Here is a 15,815-nt window from a genome sequence, read left to right as displayed (position 1 = left end):
GACTATTTGGAAAGCCATTTTGCTCAGAGGTCCTGTAATGTATGTGACTACTGCTGGTACTGAAGACCAAAGGTTTCATGGATTTTCTTGGATGCACAAGAGTCAATCTAGTGTATCAAAAGCAGTCAAGTCCTTGCAAGAGGCAACAATTTTAAAATTCATCTTCAGAAATGCCATCTCTCAAGGTATCATTGTGTTATTTAATACTTCCATACATTGATAGCAGTGGTACTGATCCTCAAGAAGCAAGCTCCTAAGTAAGCAAGCATGCAAGCAAACAACATTCTAAAAAACTCAGAGCTGCCACAAAAATTGCAGCCCTGTGTTGAGATTCTCTTCCCCCTTTCATAATGTGTAGTACAAGTCAACCTTGTGATTCGATATCATAATGTTATAGTTTTGCCATTCTTAGAGGCAGGAGTATACTCACCATAATGACATTAAGAGAAGGGGGAAGAGGTACCAAACATAAAGGGGAAGTGAGAATAAGAGGATAGAAGGCTGCTCTTTTTATGGTAGCCTTGTGTTTCTTAAAGCCTGCTTGTACAGCTGCCTTGTCTGACTCACTGAATAATGTAAGAGTCATTCAGGACTCAGCCTGGATCTTGGTGAAGATGCACTGAAGAAGTTGGCTGGAGAGAAAGCATGACATCCATATGGATAGGTGCCTGGGGGTGGAGAGTGCTCTCAAGTTATAGCTGACTTACAGAGACCCCTGACGAAGTTTTCAAGACAAGAGACTAACAGAGGGGGTTTGCCATTGCCTGCCTCTGCAACCCTGATCTTCATTGGAGGTCTCCCATCCAATTACTATCCAAGGCTGATCCTACTTATCTTCTGAGATCTGATGAGATCAGGCTCACCTAGGCTATCCAGGTCAGAGCATGGATAGGTGTAAGACAATCAAATACGTCCAAAGGTAAGACTAAAAAGCAAGCACTTCCTTCAGAAAGCTTATGCTTCTTTCTCCTCCTCATATACTGAAGGTCCTTTATAAGTGTCAAGGAACACCCGTGTGTGTGTGTGATTTCCAGAAAATAATAACCTATCCCATGAAAAACATGCAACTCGCTCTATGCAGGGCTTCCCTTGGGCTTGATCCGGAAACTGCAGCTGGTTCAGAATGCAGCTGCACGGGTGGTTGCCAGAGCACCAATCATGGCTCATATAACACCTATCCTCCCAGGCTCCTCACTCTCGACACCGGCATAAGTGGCGCTCCATCGAGAAGAGGAGACATTGTCAACATGTCTTTGAGCTCCGGGATCTTTCCGGAAGTGTTGAAGGAAGCTGTGGTTAGGCGTCTCCTGAAAAGGCCATCTTTGGACCCTACCGACCCGGTCAGTTACCGCCCAGTTTCGGACCTCCCGTTCCTGGGCAAGGTGATTGAGCGGGCGGTGGTAGAGCAGCTGCAGGCCTTCCTGAATTATTCCTCATCCCTAGATCTTTTCCAGTCTGGCTTCTGTCTGGGACGTGGGATGGAGACATTGCTGGTCGCCCTGATGGACGATCTCCGTAGACAGCTGGATCAAGGCGGGTCGGCGCTGCTGATATTGATAGATCTATCAGCAGCATTTGACATGGTCGATCATGACCTGTTGATCCACTGCCTTGCCAATGTGGGGATTAGAGGGACAGCTCTGCAGTGGTTTGTCTCTTTTCTCCACGGTCAGGGACAGAGGGTGGCACTAGGGGAGAAGTTGTCATCCCGCCACCCGTTGGTGTGCGGTGTCCCTCAAGGGGCAATACTCTCCCCCCTGCTATTTAACGTATATATGCGCCCCCTCGCCCAGCTGGTACGGAATTTCGGACTTGGGTGCCATCAATATGCAGATGACACCCAATTGTATCTGATGATGGCCGGCCGGCCTGGCTCTGCCCCAGATGTCCTGGAACGTGCCTTTGGAGCTGTGACTGGATGGTTGAAGCAGAGTCAGCTGAGACTGAATCCCTCAAAGATGGAGGTCCTGCATGTGGGTCTAGGGTCCATGGGTGCGGTACTCCGGCTCCCCCTCTCAATGGAGCACCACTTACGCCGGTGTCGAGAGTGAGGAGCCTGGGGGTGGTCCTGGATGCTTCCTTGTCTATGGAGACACAGGTCGCAGCGGTTGTTCGATCCTCATTTTTCTATCTAAGACAGGCTCGACAACTTGTCCTTTACTTATCGACCCATGACCTTACAACAGTGATCCAGGCAATGGTCACCTCCAGATTAGACTACTGCAACTTGCTCTACGCAGGGCTTCCCTTGGGCTTGATCCGGAAACTGCAGCTGGTTCAGAATTGCCAGAGCACCAATCATGGCTCGTATAACACCTATCCTCCGTCAACTGCATTGGTTACAGGTTGAGTACCAGGTCCGGTTCAAGGTTTTGGTGTTGACCTATAAAGCCCTATGTGGACTGGGGCCAGCATACCTTCGGGACTGCCTCTCCCCATATGTTCCCCGGAGGTCATGTCGATCAGCCACTAAGCACTTGCTGATGGTCCCTGGCCCCAGGGAGGTCTGCCTGGCCTCTACCAGAGCCAGGGCCTTTCCAGTCCTGGCTCCGACCTGGTGGAAACTAGGGCACGGCAGGATTTGTTATCTTTCTGCCAGGCCTGCAAGATGGAGATGTTCCACCAGGCATTTGGTGGGAGCTAGGCTGTCTTCTCGCCAGCCATACCACTGAAGACCTTCCACCACCCATGCAGGTATTTTAATATTTTATACCTGCCAATTTTAATTGTTTATGATATAATGTTTTAATGTTTTTATAATATTTTTACTGTTTCAAACTGTTGTTAAACCGCCCTGAGCCTGTCTGACGGGGAGGGCGGTCTAGAAATGTGATAAAATAAAATAAATAAAGCATCCTTGACAAATATTCATCCAGCCTCTTGAAAACTGCCAGTGAAGGGGAGCTCACCACCTCACTAGGCAGCTGATTCCACCTTTGAACTACTCTGACCATGAAAAAGTCTTTCCTAATATCCAGCCGGTACCTTTCTGCAGGTAATGTCATTTCCACTGATTCTACCTTCCCACTATAGACACCAATTTTTCCTCTCTTGCTGTCCTGAAATTTGCTGAACACGGAGAACAAAATGGAAAGATTCAATGGGCTACACGAGGAAGAGGAATCTGGAAAGTGTGAAGTCGGTGAATAGTCAAATAGACACCACTGTTTTGGAAAGAAGAAAATAGCCAAATTTCATGATGATTCTGATATGATCCAAAATTTCAAGTTTCTCTTAGGGTTTTGCCACAACCAGGAAAAAACTGTGGGGTTATTTACCCCATATTAACAAATGTATTGATATTCTATTTTATTATTTTAATGCTGTTTTTATTGTAATTTATTTATGTTGTAATCTGCTCTGAGCCCGTTTAGGGGGAAAGCAGAAAATAAGTTCAATAAATAATGATGATGATAATATTGGTAGAAACATTACTGTTAAAATAGATGTCCCTTTTTATGTATACATTTAAAAAGTGTACAAATGCCATAAAAGAAATAAATGAAAATGGGAAATTTGCCCCCCCCCCACACAAATGGTACAATCAATATGGCCTTCCCAATGCTGCACAAAAATAAAAATGAAGCAAAAAAGTCCACAGTATTTGCATGCCCCTATTCTGAAATTAAAAATTAAACCAAAGTGATAAAATAAATTAGCTACAAGAAGTCTCATGCGGACAGTCTGGAATGGATAAAAAGGTAAAGGTGCAAGCACCAAGTCATTACTGACTCATGGGGGGATGTCGCATCACAACATTTTCTTAACAGACTTTTGTTACGGGGTGGTTTGCCACTGCCTTCCCCAGTCATCTACACTTTACCCCCAGGAAACTGGGTACTCATTTTACCGACCTTGGAAGGATGGAAGGCTGAGTCAACCTTGAGCCGGCTACCTGAACCCGGCTTCCGCCAGGATCGAACTCAGGCTGTGAGCAGAGCTTGGACTGCAGTACTGCAGCTTACCACTATGGATAGTTAGAGTTTATTTATTTACTACATATAATACCCTGCCTTTCTCCCCAAAGGGGACCCAAAGTGACTTACCGCATTCTCCCCTTCTCCATTTTATCCTCAAAACAACTCTATGAAGCTGGTTAGGCTGAGAGTGTGTGACTGGCCCAATGTCACCTAGTAAACTTCCATGGCAGAGGACTTGAACCCAGTTCTCCCAGATCCTTTCCCACACTCTGTACCACAGAGGCACTCTCTGGCTGATTCCACACACATTGGATAATGCACTTTCAATGCACTTTATCAATCGTTTGAGGTGGATTTTTTGTTCTGCACACAAAAAAGTCCGTTCCAAATGATCTATAAAGAGGATTGGAAGTGCATGATCCAACGTGTGCGGAATCACTCACCTATGGACTGATGCAAAGGGAAAACGGTGTACTATTTAAAGGAACAAGAGCCACTATGTTGGGTACATGAGACATTTTAGTTGCAGTCGACAGCATCATTTTGATTATTCCTCTCTCTTCTTCCTAGTCAACTTGAATCTAGCCAGTCCTCGCCTGTTCCCTAAAATAAATAAGATTAAGCAACTTAATTGTAGGATAAGCTTACGAGAACCATAGTTCTTTTCTTCAGATGCATAGAGGGTATGAAGAAACTGACCAGAGATATATAGGTGATACCAGAGACATATAGGTGATGCCAGAGATACCTATATATCTTTGGCCAGTTTCTTCTTACCCTCCATGCATCTGACAAAAAGAACTGTAGTTCTTGAAAGCTTATGCTACAATAAAGTTGGTTAGTCTTAAAGCTGCTACTGGACTCTTTACTATTGTGCAACTACAGACTAATACAGCTAACTCCTCTGGATCTGAAATTAAGTAAAACAATCCAAAAACCGCTCACAGTTTTTCAAGCGAGTTACTGACAGATTGGCCTCCAGGCTGTCAAAACTTTGCATTCTGAGCTTAATTCTGATTGAGATGTGCTTTGTAATTGTCAGTTTGAACTAGAAAGAATTAAACCGACGCCTGAAAGCTCAAGAAATGGTGGGGAGATTATTGCTTGCGTCGAAAGGTCACAGGCTTACGTGGTAGGAAGCTCTTTCTTCTCGATCCATCGGACGGGTCACATACATTCTACCTGACACGGGGTCAATGTTGAAGACTTCCATGGGTGGCTGGTCAGCACCCACTCCCGTGATGCTGTATCGTATATGAATCTCGCTGTCCTTATCTGAACGAATCTGAATAAAACATTAAAGGGGACAACGGGTTAGCTTGGAATGCAGGAGGGGAACGAGGAGAGAAATCTCAAAATATATATTTAAGCAGGCCTTTGTGACAGGAGGAAAAGAGTATGCTCCCTTAAAATTGTACGCATATTTTGTTTGCTTGCTTGCTTGTTTGTTTAAACATTTATACCCTCCTTTTTGGTTCAAATACGGCGAGTCTAGAGAGAGGACAGCTTAACAACCCGTTCAAATGGGGCAATTAGGCGTCCAGCATCATACAGACCAACAACATTCATTTCAGCACGAGCTTTCGTGAATCAGAGCTTATTTCTTCAAATGTGCACCTTATTCAGGGGGTACATATTGCACATCTGAGGAACTGGGCTCAAGCTCACAAAGGCTTCTGTTGAAATAAAATCTGTTGGCTTTCAAGGTGCCACTGGATTCCTGTTTTATTTTGCTACAGCACCAACACTCCCCTCTGTAATCAGTTGTAGGCATCCTTCCAACATCTCCATTCACATGAGCAACATGCGTATCCATGCATTCCCTTCAAACAGTGTGCAAATCATGCCCTTGTGCATTTTATTTCATTCCTGAGATTCATGAATTCTCCAGGTGGGGCGAGAAGATGGCCCGGAATTCCACCTGATCTCCAGACGACAAAGGTCAGCTTCCCTGGAGAAAATGGCAGCCTTTAGATGCCGGATTCTATGGCATTGTAAGTTTTAAGCTCCCTCTGCTCCCCAAACCCAGGCTCCACCCCCAAAATCTCCAGGAATTTTCCAACCTGGACCTGGCAACCCTAATGAACTCCCAGCTTTCATGCAATGCCGCCTGTGCCAATTCCCAGAAGACCCCACAAGTGCACAAAAGATTCCCGAGGAGCTCTATATAACCTTACAAGTTGTTAAGTCTGACAATGGTAGCAGTTTATGCCGTGGTAGATACATATAAAATCCAGAGAACAAAACTGGGTTCCCCCCCCCCGCCCATGTACAAAATAGATTGATGATAATATCATCATCATTTCCAGAGATAGTAATACCTGATGATGTGCTATTAATAAAGTGATAGAAAGAGGGATATTTTTGTTCCACTCTTTCCCACTAAGCTCACGTTTTCCATAGAAAAAGGAAGCCAATAAACAAAGAGACCTGCACAAAACATGTCATTCTCATTTTCAACATCCACAAGCGAATAAATAGGCAGGTTCAGATGCAGCGGTAGCAACCTTGAGCTCTTTTTGCTTTGCAATTGGAAGTTAATTTTTCTGAACAGCAATTTAGAGGAGTTCTTCTATCGTTCGGGGCTATTTCTGAAGAGGGGGGAAATAGACGAGGCACAAACAGCCGCCCCCCTCACCATCAGAAAGCTGTCTGACAAGCGTCACTGTGACAAACAAATGCTCTCTTTTTTTAACCCACCCGCTTTATGAAAGAAAGAAAAAAATTACAGGGAAGATAATAGGAACGTGCCTTGTAGCGAGGCACATTTAAACTTTGCATTGAGATGCCAGCCGCTTTGAGAAGGAAGCCCGGACACCCTGATAACAATGTGCTGAATGTGCACGAGGCAGAAAGAGGCAACGGCGTTAACAAAGAAGGAAAGAAGCCAGCAAACAAACATATTCTCCTCCGGGTGAACAAAAGTGGCTTCTCAAGGGGAGATGGAGGGCATGTTTGTCCTTCAGAGGAAAGGCGGCCAAAGTTACCCAAAGGGGGGGGGGTCTCCTTGTGACCGAGTTGGGAGAATTCACATACAAAGAGATGCAGCGAGAGGGGTAAACTGGGATCTCCCCTAATGTATACCAGGCTTGTTCCCTTGGAGAAACTCTTAAATGAACAGGCAGATGTTTTAAAGGAAGGGTTTCTTTATTAAAAGAGCAACCAAAGGCAAACACACAGAAAATCACACACAGCATACACACAGAGCTAAGAAAACAGTGGGGAAGTGAGGAAGCCATTTTGGGGATCTACCAGTCTTGGAAGGAAGGAAGAGGAGGTCTGTGGAGGAGCAGCAAAATGGCCAGCATTTCATGAAGAAAAAGAGCTCAACGGAGTGGGGTGTGTGTGAGTAGGTACCGAGACACACACATGGAGCTTGGGGCTGGACAGCCCAGTTATAGGGCAAAACATGCCCTCGAGCAAAACTGACATCTTGCTTTCAGAAACAATCCCCTGAATAGTTTGTCCGGAGGTAGGACAATAGATTGGGAAAGGTGTGATATGACTATCTCAGGGGGGACTATAGGTATAAATATAGTCTGATGACCTGGTAAATGTTGGACAGGAAGGCTATCAGGTCCACTGAATAGCTTGATTAGGTTAGATAGGGTGAGAGGAAGCACAAAAGAGCATTGATGGGATTAAGCTGGGAGTCTCCTCAGAAAACCTTGTTATCTCTGCTTCTCTCCGGCGCTTGGAGAGTCATCAGTCAGTCATTTCCCCTATGACTCATTTCTTGGTAACTTTCTAGTCTCCAGGCTGGCTGGCTTCCACTCTACCTGGGGCCAAGCAGTGTCTGCAACTTCTGGCAAGGGGGGTTATGATATTCCTTATCCATAAACTGCCCTTTTAGTATGAGGAGGGGTCTGACTGCTGACAACCAGAGAGAGAGAGAGAGAGAGAGAGAGAGAGAGAGAGAGAGAGAGAGAGAGAGAGAGAGAGAGAGATTCCCTCATTTGTGACATCTCTCTCTCAGGCTATTGTGATATTCACTGGCACCGAGTATCAGCCCCTTGGGGGGGGGGGGTCGAAGTCCTGAGTGGGCAATTTGTGGAAATCAGAGCAACTCAAGGGGATTTTTTTTTGCCATAAAGTCCCATCCAACTTATGGCATCCTTGTGGGATTTTCAAGGCAAGAGACATTCAGAGGCCTTCTGTCAGGATGTCAGTTCAGCTAGCCAGGGTAACGCTATCTTGGAGTTGTTATTTCCCAGTGTTTAACCTTTCTGAAGATTTCCGGTGTTTCTCTCCTGCAGGTTCAGCTGCTTTCCCAGATTGTTGTTATCTACCTGGACTAGACAGCAACCTTGGGACTCTCGCTCCTTCCCAGGCCTCCACAGACGAGCCGCAAAGGGGGAGGCAGGGAAGGGATGTTTGGTGTATTGCTACTTCTAACTAACACGCCATTCTCAACAAAGCCTTTGTTCAGCCAGAAGTTACCCTGCTTCGGGAATACTTATGGACACCTGTACTCTGAATATATTCTTTCAATAAAACCTTTGAGCCAAGAAACCTTGACGTTCTTGTAATCAAGGGGTGGGAGATGAAATCAAAGTAACTGGATTTCCATAATCTGACACCTTCACCTGCCTTGTGTAAGAACCCTGGCCTCCCTGATGGTCTCCCATCCAAATATTAAACGGGGCTGATTCTGTTTAGCTTCTGAGATCTGATGAGATAAGGCTACTCAGGACAGGACAATATATGAGTACTGGCACACACGCAGACAGGGCCAACAAGCCATTAAGGTTCTTAAAGAGGATGAATCGTCTGCCTTTTAACCAATTAAGCAACAAATTAATTAATACATTTCCATATAATAGGGATGAACTGATTTAATTTTGGTCCTTTATTGTTCTAGAATTGCATTCTGTGCTGCATTTCACTGCTTACTGTAGACTTAACAAGGAGAATCATAGAATCATAGAATCATAGAGTTGGAAGGGGCCATACAGACCATATAGTCCAACCCCCTGCCCAGTGCAGGATCAGCCTAAAGCATCCCCGACAAAGATTCATCCAGCCTCTTCTTGAAAACTGCCAGTGAAGGAGAGCTCACCACCACCTCCCTAGGCAGCTGATTCCACTTTTGAACTACTCTGACCGTGAAAAAGTTTTTCCTAATATCCAGCCGGTACCTTTGTGCATGTAGTTTTAGCCCACTGCTTCACGTCCTACCCTCTGCTGCCAACTGGAACAGCTCTTTGCCCTCCTCCAAATGACAGCCTTTCAAATATTTAAAGAGAGCAATCATGTCCCCCCTCAACCTCCTCTTCTCCAAACTAAACATTCCCAAGGCCCTCAGCCTTTCCTTGTAGGGCTCAGTCTCCAGACCCCTGATCATTCTTGTCGCTCTCCTCTGCACCCTCTCAATTTTGTCCACATCCTTTTTGAAGTGAGGCCTCCAGAACTGCACACAATACTCCAGGTGTGGCCTGACCAAGGCAGTATAGAGAGGGGCTATGACCTCCTGCGATTTCGATGCTATGACCCCTTTGATACAACCCAGAATGTTTGAACCTAAATTCAAATATGCACATTTTGCCATGTCTTTAAATTCCATCAGCTTGTTTACAACTTGCAATACTAGTATAAATACAATCACCATCATACAATCACAGTCGTACAAGACAGAAGCTGATGAGCAATAAGTACAGGACAGACTGAAGAATACACTTCTTCATTCAACCAAGGAATGCAAGTGGAAGTAGTGATAGCCATGAACATAGATAGCTTTAAAAGGGAGTCAGGCAGATTTATGGAGCAGAAGTCCATTGCCATGGCCAGGAATATAGGGGAACAATTGCTGGATTTGACCAAAAATATCATAGAAGATGTTTCTGCACTAGAGATGGGCATGAACCAAAATATGAACCAAAGTTTGTCATGAACCGGGCCGTTTTTTGGTTCGTGAACCTGCAGTTCATCAGAGGGCATTTCTGATGAATCATTACAAACTGCTATGATTTTTAGGCTGGTTTGTTTGGTTCGTTTTTTGGTTTGTCACTGCAGACAGCCTGGTGCCGATCACCAGGGGGTGGGTTTTCTGTAGACCTTCTGCTGCCCCTGAAGTGATGAACTAAATGAACTGGTTCACAAACTGAGCAATTTCATGCTGGTTCGTGGTTCGTGAAATGCAATGAACCACGAACTACAACGAACCACCATTTTCCAGGTTTGTGAATGCCTTCTGCATACCAGAAACACAACTGATCTAGCCTGTCAGCTGAACATGACAAAAAGGGAGTTCAGAGACCCAGAACAGAATAGCCTTGGAGAAGGGACAGAAAGAAAGGCATAACACAATAATATGGCTTTTTATATATTAGAAACCATCTAACCCAAATCAATGGATATTATGTGCAGCTGCATCTGAGAATGGCAAGAATAGGGTTGCCAGGTGGTCTCCCCCCCGAACTGGACCCTGGGGAGAGCCCCCCCCCCCAACACTCACCTTGGTCATGATCCTCATGCACATGCTTAGCATCTACGTTCTTCTGGGCCCAGTGTGATGATGTCATTTCCAGAAGTGACATCATCACACCACGCTATGCAGGCCTCAGACCCTGAGTCTCTCAGAGGCAGAGCTGTGCAGCCGAGGGCCAGTGACGGGAAGCCCTCCCAGGGACATGCTCCTCAATGAGGAATGGAGAGGGAGAGGTGGGGCATAGTGGGCCCATCTTGAGAGTTGCGACAGCCCCCTGGTCAAGTCTACTCCCATCTGTTCTACGGCAGTGAGTGGGACGGCTTCCTCTGTGCCATACTGCTCCCTCCCGTTCCTCACCTTTCTTTTTCCTTCATCCTCTTTTCCTCCCTTCCCCAGATGTCCAATATTCCAAGCAGTCCAAGAAAATACCAGACTGGCTGGGTGAAAACCAGATGTTTGGCAACCCTAAGCAAGAATGTTCAACTTCACAGAAGTGGAGATATATTTTGAAGATGGGGTCTATTGGTTGAGGGTCAACAGATGAATGAGAAACTTGTGTGTGCTATTTTTAAATAGACTTAGTCATGATTAAAAGTAGCAAGAATAAACTTAGAGTTATATATTTTAAGATGATATTCAATTATAATTAATTTTGTATGGTGTTTGAAGTTAAGAGATAATTAGTTAGCCAAGAATGTATGCCCTTATCAAGGAGGACAGCTAGTTATTGTTAGGAGATGACTTTTAAAAACTTCAAAAATGGGAAGCTGAATTGATTGGGAGCTTCTTCTTAGATGAGGCTCCTAGCTTATAACCTGCTAATTTTGGAGTGGGATATTTTTATGGACTGGTGAAATTATTCTCCTTTAATTATCTATGTAGCAATAATGAATAGTATAATTTTCTTCTGAGTCAACTGATGTTAAATACGCATATAGTTGTGTTGTAATAAAATGATAAAATAGAAGCAAAGATTCTCAGACCGAAAATATTGTTGAGTCGTACCTCTTGCCGGAAACTGAATGATCTGATATAGGAAAGCTAAGTAGATGCCTAGGGTTTCTGCAGTGCATACCTATATCTGAATCAGGCCTACCCAGAGTGATCCTGTAGCATAGCAGTTAAGTGTTGGGCTGTGACTCAGCACTCTGCTGGTTTGAATCCCACTACTGGTGGTGTTGGGTAAGCAGCTCCTCTCAACCCCAGGTCTCCAGCTGTATTGTGGGGATAACAACAACATTGATTTTGTTCACCACTCTGAGTGGGGCACTAATTTATCTAGAAGAGTGTTATAAAAGCACAGTTGTTGTTGTTATTATTATTATCCAGTACACCAACAATAGTTACTAGCTATGGTTAGTCAAGAAACATTCATTTACATAGACAGCAAACCTTTAAGTACAAGTTCTAGGAGGCAAAATTAGGGGAAGGGATTAGCCTCTATATCCTGTTTTTTGGCTTTCCAGAGCAACTGGTTAGCTGCTGAAATAGAATAAAACAATTTTTGAATGTAACAACAACATTCAATTTATATACTGCCCTTCTGGACAACTTAACACCCACTCAGAGTGGTTTTAGAAGTATGTTATTATTATCTTCATGACAAGCACCCTGTGAGGTAGGTAGGGCTGAGAGAGCTCTGAGAGAGCTGCGACTGACCCAAGGTCACCCAGCTGGCTTCAAGTGGAGAAGTGGGGGGTCAAACCCATTTCTCCAGATTAGAGTCGTGCTGCTCTTAACCACTACACTAAACTGGCCAAAAACACCTTGCCAAACAGTATGAGCAGTTTGGTGCTATGTTCAGTTCACACTTTCTTCCACCATGCCTTGTGTATGCTTACCTGAGGAGCTTAGGAGGAAATAACAGCAGGGTTGTTGTACTTGTGCATGCGTCCACTGGGAGGCCAGCCCATGTTTGCCCTGCACTTCCCTGTATCACTTCCTAGCCTCACAACCCCCTTCCTAATCCTTCAGCTCTCCCAGCCTCACTATCAGCTTCTATTTCTCCATGTCTTATTTGCCTAAGCTGTCTTTTGAAACTGATCTCAACTTTTGTCCCAGGATATGAGTCTGTCAAACCACTCAGACTAGGGTTGCCATCTCTGGCTTGGGAAACTCCTGGAGATTTGGGGCTGGTGTCTGGGGAAAGTGGTGTTTAGGGAGGGGAGGCACTCGGCAGTGATGAAATGCTATGAAGTCCACCCTCCAAAGCTGCCATTTCCTCCAGAGGAACCAATCTCTTTATTCTGGAGAGCAGGAGAGTAATTCCAGGAGATCTCTGGGCCCCAACTGGAGGTTGATAACTGTCTCTCAAACAGAAGCTTTGGCCCAACCCTACAAGGATGCAGATCATTTTGTCTTCTTGAGAGGTCCTGACTAGAGATGGGCACGAACAGCATTATGAACAGAAAAAACCAACGAACAGACTAATCTGCTGTTCTCGAACAAGCTGTTTGTGAGGCCCCATCCTAAACGAACAGGTGGCCGTTAAAAGCCTTGCCTTCGGCCGTTCGGCAAGCCAGACAGTCTGGCACCAGCTGCAATCAATCCTCTTGGCAACCGGAGGCAGGGAGGGACTGAACTCTGTCTGAACTCCTTCTGGCTTTCCTTCTGGCTTTAACCCTTCAAAGTACTTCCAGCAGAGACTCCTGTTTTTGCCTCTGTGAAGAGAAAATGACAACAAAGGGGGAGACCTATGCATCATGCCTTTCCTGGGGTGCAATCTCTCTGACAATTTGGGGGGGGGTGTCTTCAGAGGACAGTGAGGATTATGTCGCCTGCAAATTTGGTGGGTATTGGACATTGGGAAGGTCAGTTTGTGGGGTATTTAAAGGGCCCTGCCCCTTGCACGTGGCAGGAAAGGGCCCCTTAAACTATCAGCTGGCAGGCGGCTGCTGCCTGCCAGCTGACAGTTTAAAGGGATCTTTAAAGGGCCAGGTAAGTGGGTTTGAGGGGAGGGGGCTAAGTGGGGGTGGGTTGGGGTGGGGGGGTTCTGGCCCCCATAAACAATGAACAACGAACATGTCCGGGAACAGTTCATGTTCGTCCATGTTCATTGTTTGTGGATGGCACCAAATGACGAACAGGGTGTTTGGGTTTTTTTCCCCATTCGTGCCCATGTCTAGTCCTGACTAGAAATGGGCACGAAATGGGAAAATAGCATTTTGCTGCGGTCCGTGGTCCTTCACATTTCACAAACCATGAAACGGCATGAAATTGCCTGGTTTGCAACCTGGTTCGTTTGGTTTATGAATACATCACTTCCAGGGCAGCAGAAGGTCTGCAGAAAGTCCATTCCCCTCCCCCCATTGCCTAGGAAACTAATTGATCAGCGTCAGGCTGTCTGCAGTGAAGAACCGAAAAACAAACCAAATGAACCGTCCTAAAAATGGTCGCAGTTTGTCACGGTTCATCAGAAATGTCCTCCAATGAACTGCTGGTTCGCAAACCAAAAAATGGCCCAGTTCATGACAAACTTTGGTTCATATTTCAGTTCGTGCCCATCTCTAGTCCTGACTCTGAAAGGAGCCGTCTATTGCATGAAAGTAAAGTGCTTTTCTCCTCTGCTCACAACGAACTGTACCTATTAAAATTAATATTCGCTGTGACCTTTGGAGAGTTCATTTTGTGTGTTATTAAAAAAATACTGCAATTATTAATGGTAATAAGAACACAGTCATTATGCTATAAAATGTCCTTTATTACCAGGCTCCTGGCCATTACAGGGGCTAAATTGAAAATAACTGGGGCTGGTACGTTATCATGCATTTAGTGTTTAATGAAAATCAAACAATGCAAACACACGGAAATCCTTTAAATTCAAACACTTAAGAGTCTATTTAAGCATGTCAAGTCTGGCTCATTAAATATAGTGGAAATATTTTTATGCTCATCGAGATCCCTAACGAAGAGAGATGTTTAAAGAATCTTTCATGCAAATGTTCTCAAATACAATTTTGCTAACACGTTTCTAGATTAGTCAAATGAGAGATTTCAGACACTGCTTCACCGAGTTATACTCCTACATCTACTTCCAAATACATATTTTCATTTCAGAATGCACGCTCAAAAATCAAATAGCCAGAGCATAATTACCCAACTCAAATGTGGAAAATTAATCATATTACAAAATAATATTTATTTATTTCTGTTTCTGGTTAAAACAAATGAGTGGTTAACAGACCTTTCATACCAGGCTGTTTCATGAGGGGTTGAGCAAACAGAGTAGAGAAATTCTTAAGCTATGTCTACCGTGATCTTCCATCCCATAAGAACCCGCAGGTCAACTTTCAAGTATAATTATAATAAGTATTTCTCAGAACTAAAAAATACTTCAGAATTAAAAACAACAACAGAAGATCTGAAGAGTCTCAGTGAGAAAGGTGGACTATAAATAATGTAAACAACAAACAAACAAATAAAATTAGAAGAACCAAGGAAAGAGAACAGCAGCTTACAAAGTAGATATTTTATTTCAAATGAAATAGTTGTCATTCCCATGACATAAGTACCAGCTTCGAATTCAGCTTCGAATTCCTCCTGGACAGAAGAGAATTTTAACAATTGATGAGAAATGGAGAACAATGGCACAAAATGGACCCAACTGGAACAGGACTCCAAAGGCATCAGCCTCTCTCTTGCGGCTGTCCCTTGTAACTCATATGATGGCCGCATAAAAGAAGACTCTCTCATGATGGCTTAAGTGTCTTGTCTAGGAAAAGATGGTGCTCAGTGCACTCTGGGCCCCCCAAATACCAGTTTTAAAAGTCAAAACCATCATTTTGATCTGGGACCATAACCTAACTGTCAGTAAATGAGGATGATTCTAAAAGCACGGTCTTGATAACTTGCATCTACCAACAATGGGCATGTGCATTCTCGACCAGTTGCTTCCAAAAACTCCTCAATGGCCAGGCCCATATAGGGAGATGGTTGCAGAGGTCCTCATGGCATCAGAGGGGTGCCCCCTCTCATTGCCAATGGAAGTGGATGAGCGGACTATCCTGAGCCAGTGGTGAGCTCTCTGCCAGTTCACAGACCTCAGGCAGATGCTCCACCATATTGACCCGAGATGTCAGCCCTTTCGTTTATTGATTTGTAAGTTATCCATCATGACTCCACATTAATCTCTGAGGCAGGTCGCAACAAAATGGATCAAATACAAATTCATGAAGAAGTTAAAACAAGAGCATGATACTTCTTAAAACTGGCAACTAACCAGCGCAGAGAGCACTGGTAAGAGAGGTGGATGTTGGTTCAAATCCCTACTTAGCCACGAAAATGCTTGGTGCGTAGCCTTGGGTTCTCACACCCTCTTGGTCTAATTCACTTCACAGGGTCATGATGAGGATAAAATGGCAGATGGGAGAGCCAGGTAAGCTGGCCCGAGTGCCCCAGAGGAAGGGTTCAACCAAAAGGACTGGAAGAAGACAGGCTGAGGCTCTAAGCTATGTCAAGTAGGGGTATGC

General features: G+C 44.6%; 1 protein-coding gene across 1 annotated transcript in view; it reads right to left on the bottom strand.

Annotated features, from left to right (window-relative positions):
• CDH4 (cadherin 4) overlaps window positions 1-15,815 on the bottom strand; it is a 466,474-nt gene that overhangs the window by 268,452 nt on the left and 182,207 nt on the right. Inside the window, exon 4 of the mRNA XM_054980461.1 lies at window positions 5,050-5,205. Within this exon, the coding sequence (XP_054836436.1) occupies window positions 5,050-5,205 (156 nt within the window). The remainder of the gene's footprint in view (window positions 1-5,049; window positions 5,206-15,815) is intronic.

Source organism: Eublepharis macularius, chromosome 5, assembly GCF_028583425.1.
Source record: "Eublepharis macularius isolate TG4126 chromosome 5, MPM_Emac_v1.0, whole genome shotgun sequence".
NCBI classification, from domain to species: domain Eukaryota; kingdom Metazoa; phylum Chordata; class Lepidosauria; order Squamata; family Eublepharidae; genus Eublepharis; species Eublepharis macularius.
Note: the sequence above shows the minus strand (reverse complement) of the source record. Positions and strands in the feature narration are given on the sequence as shown.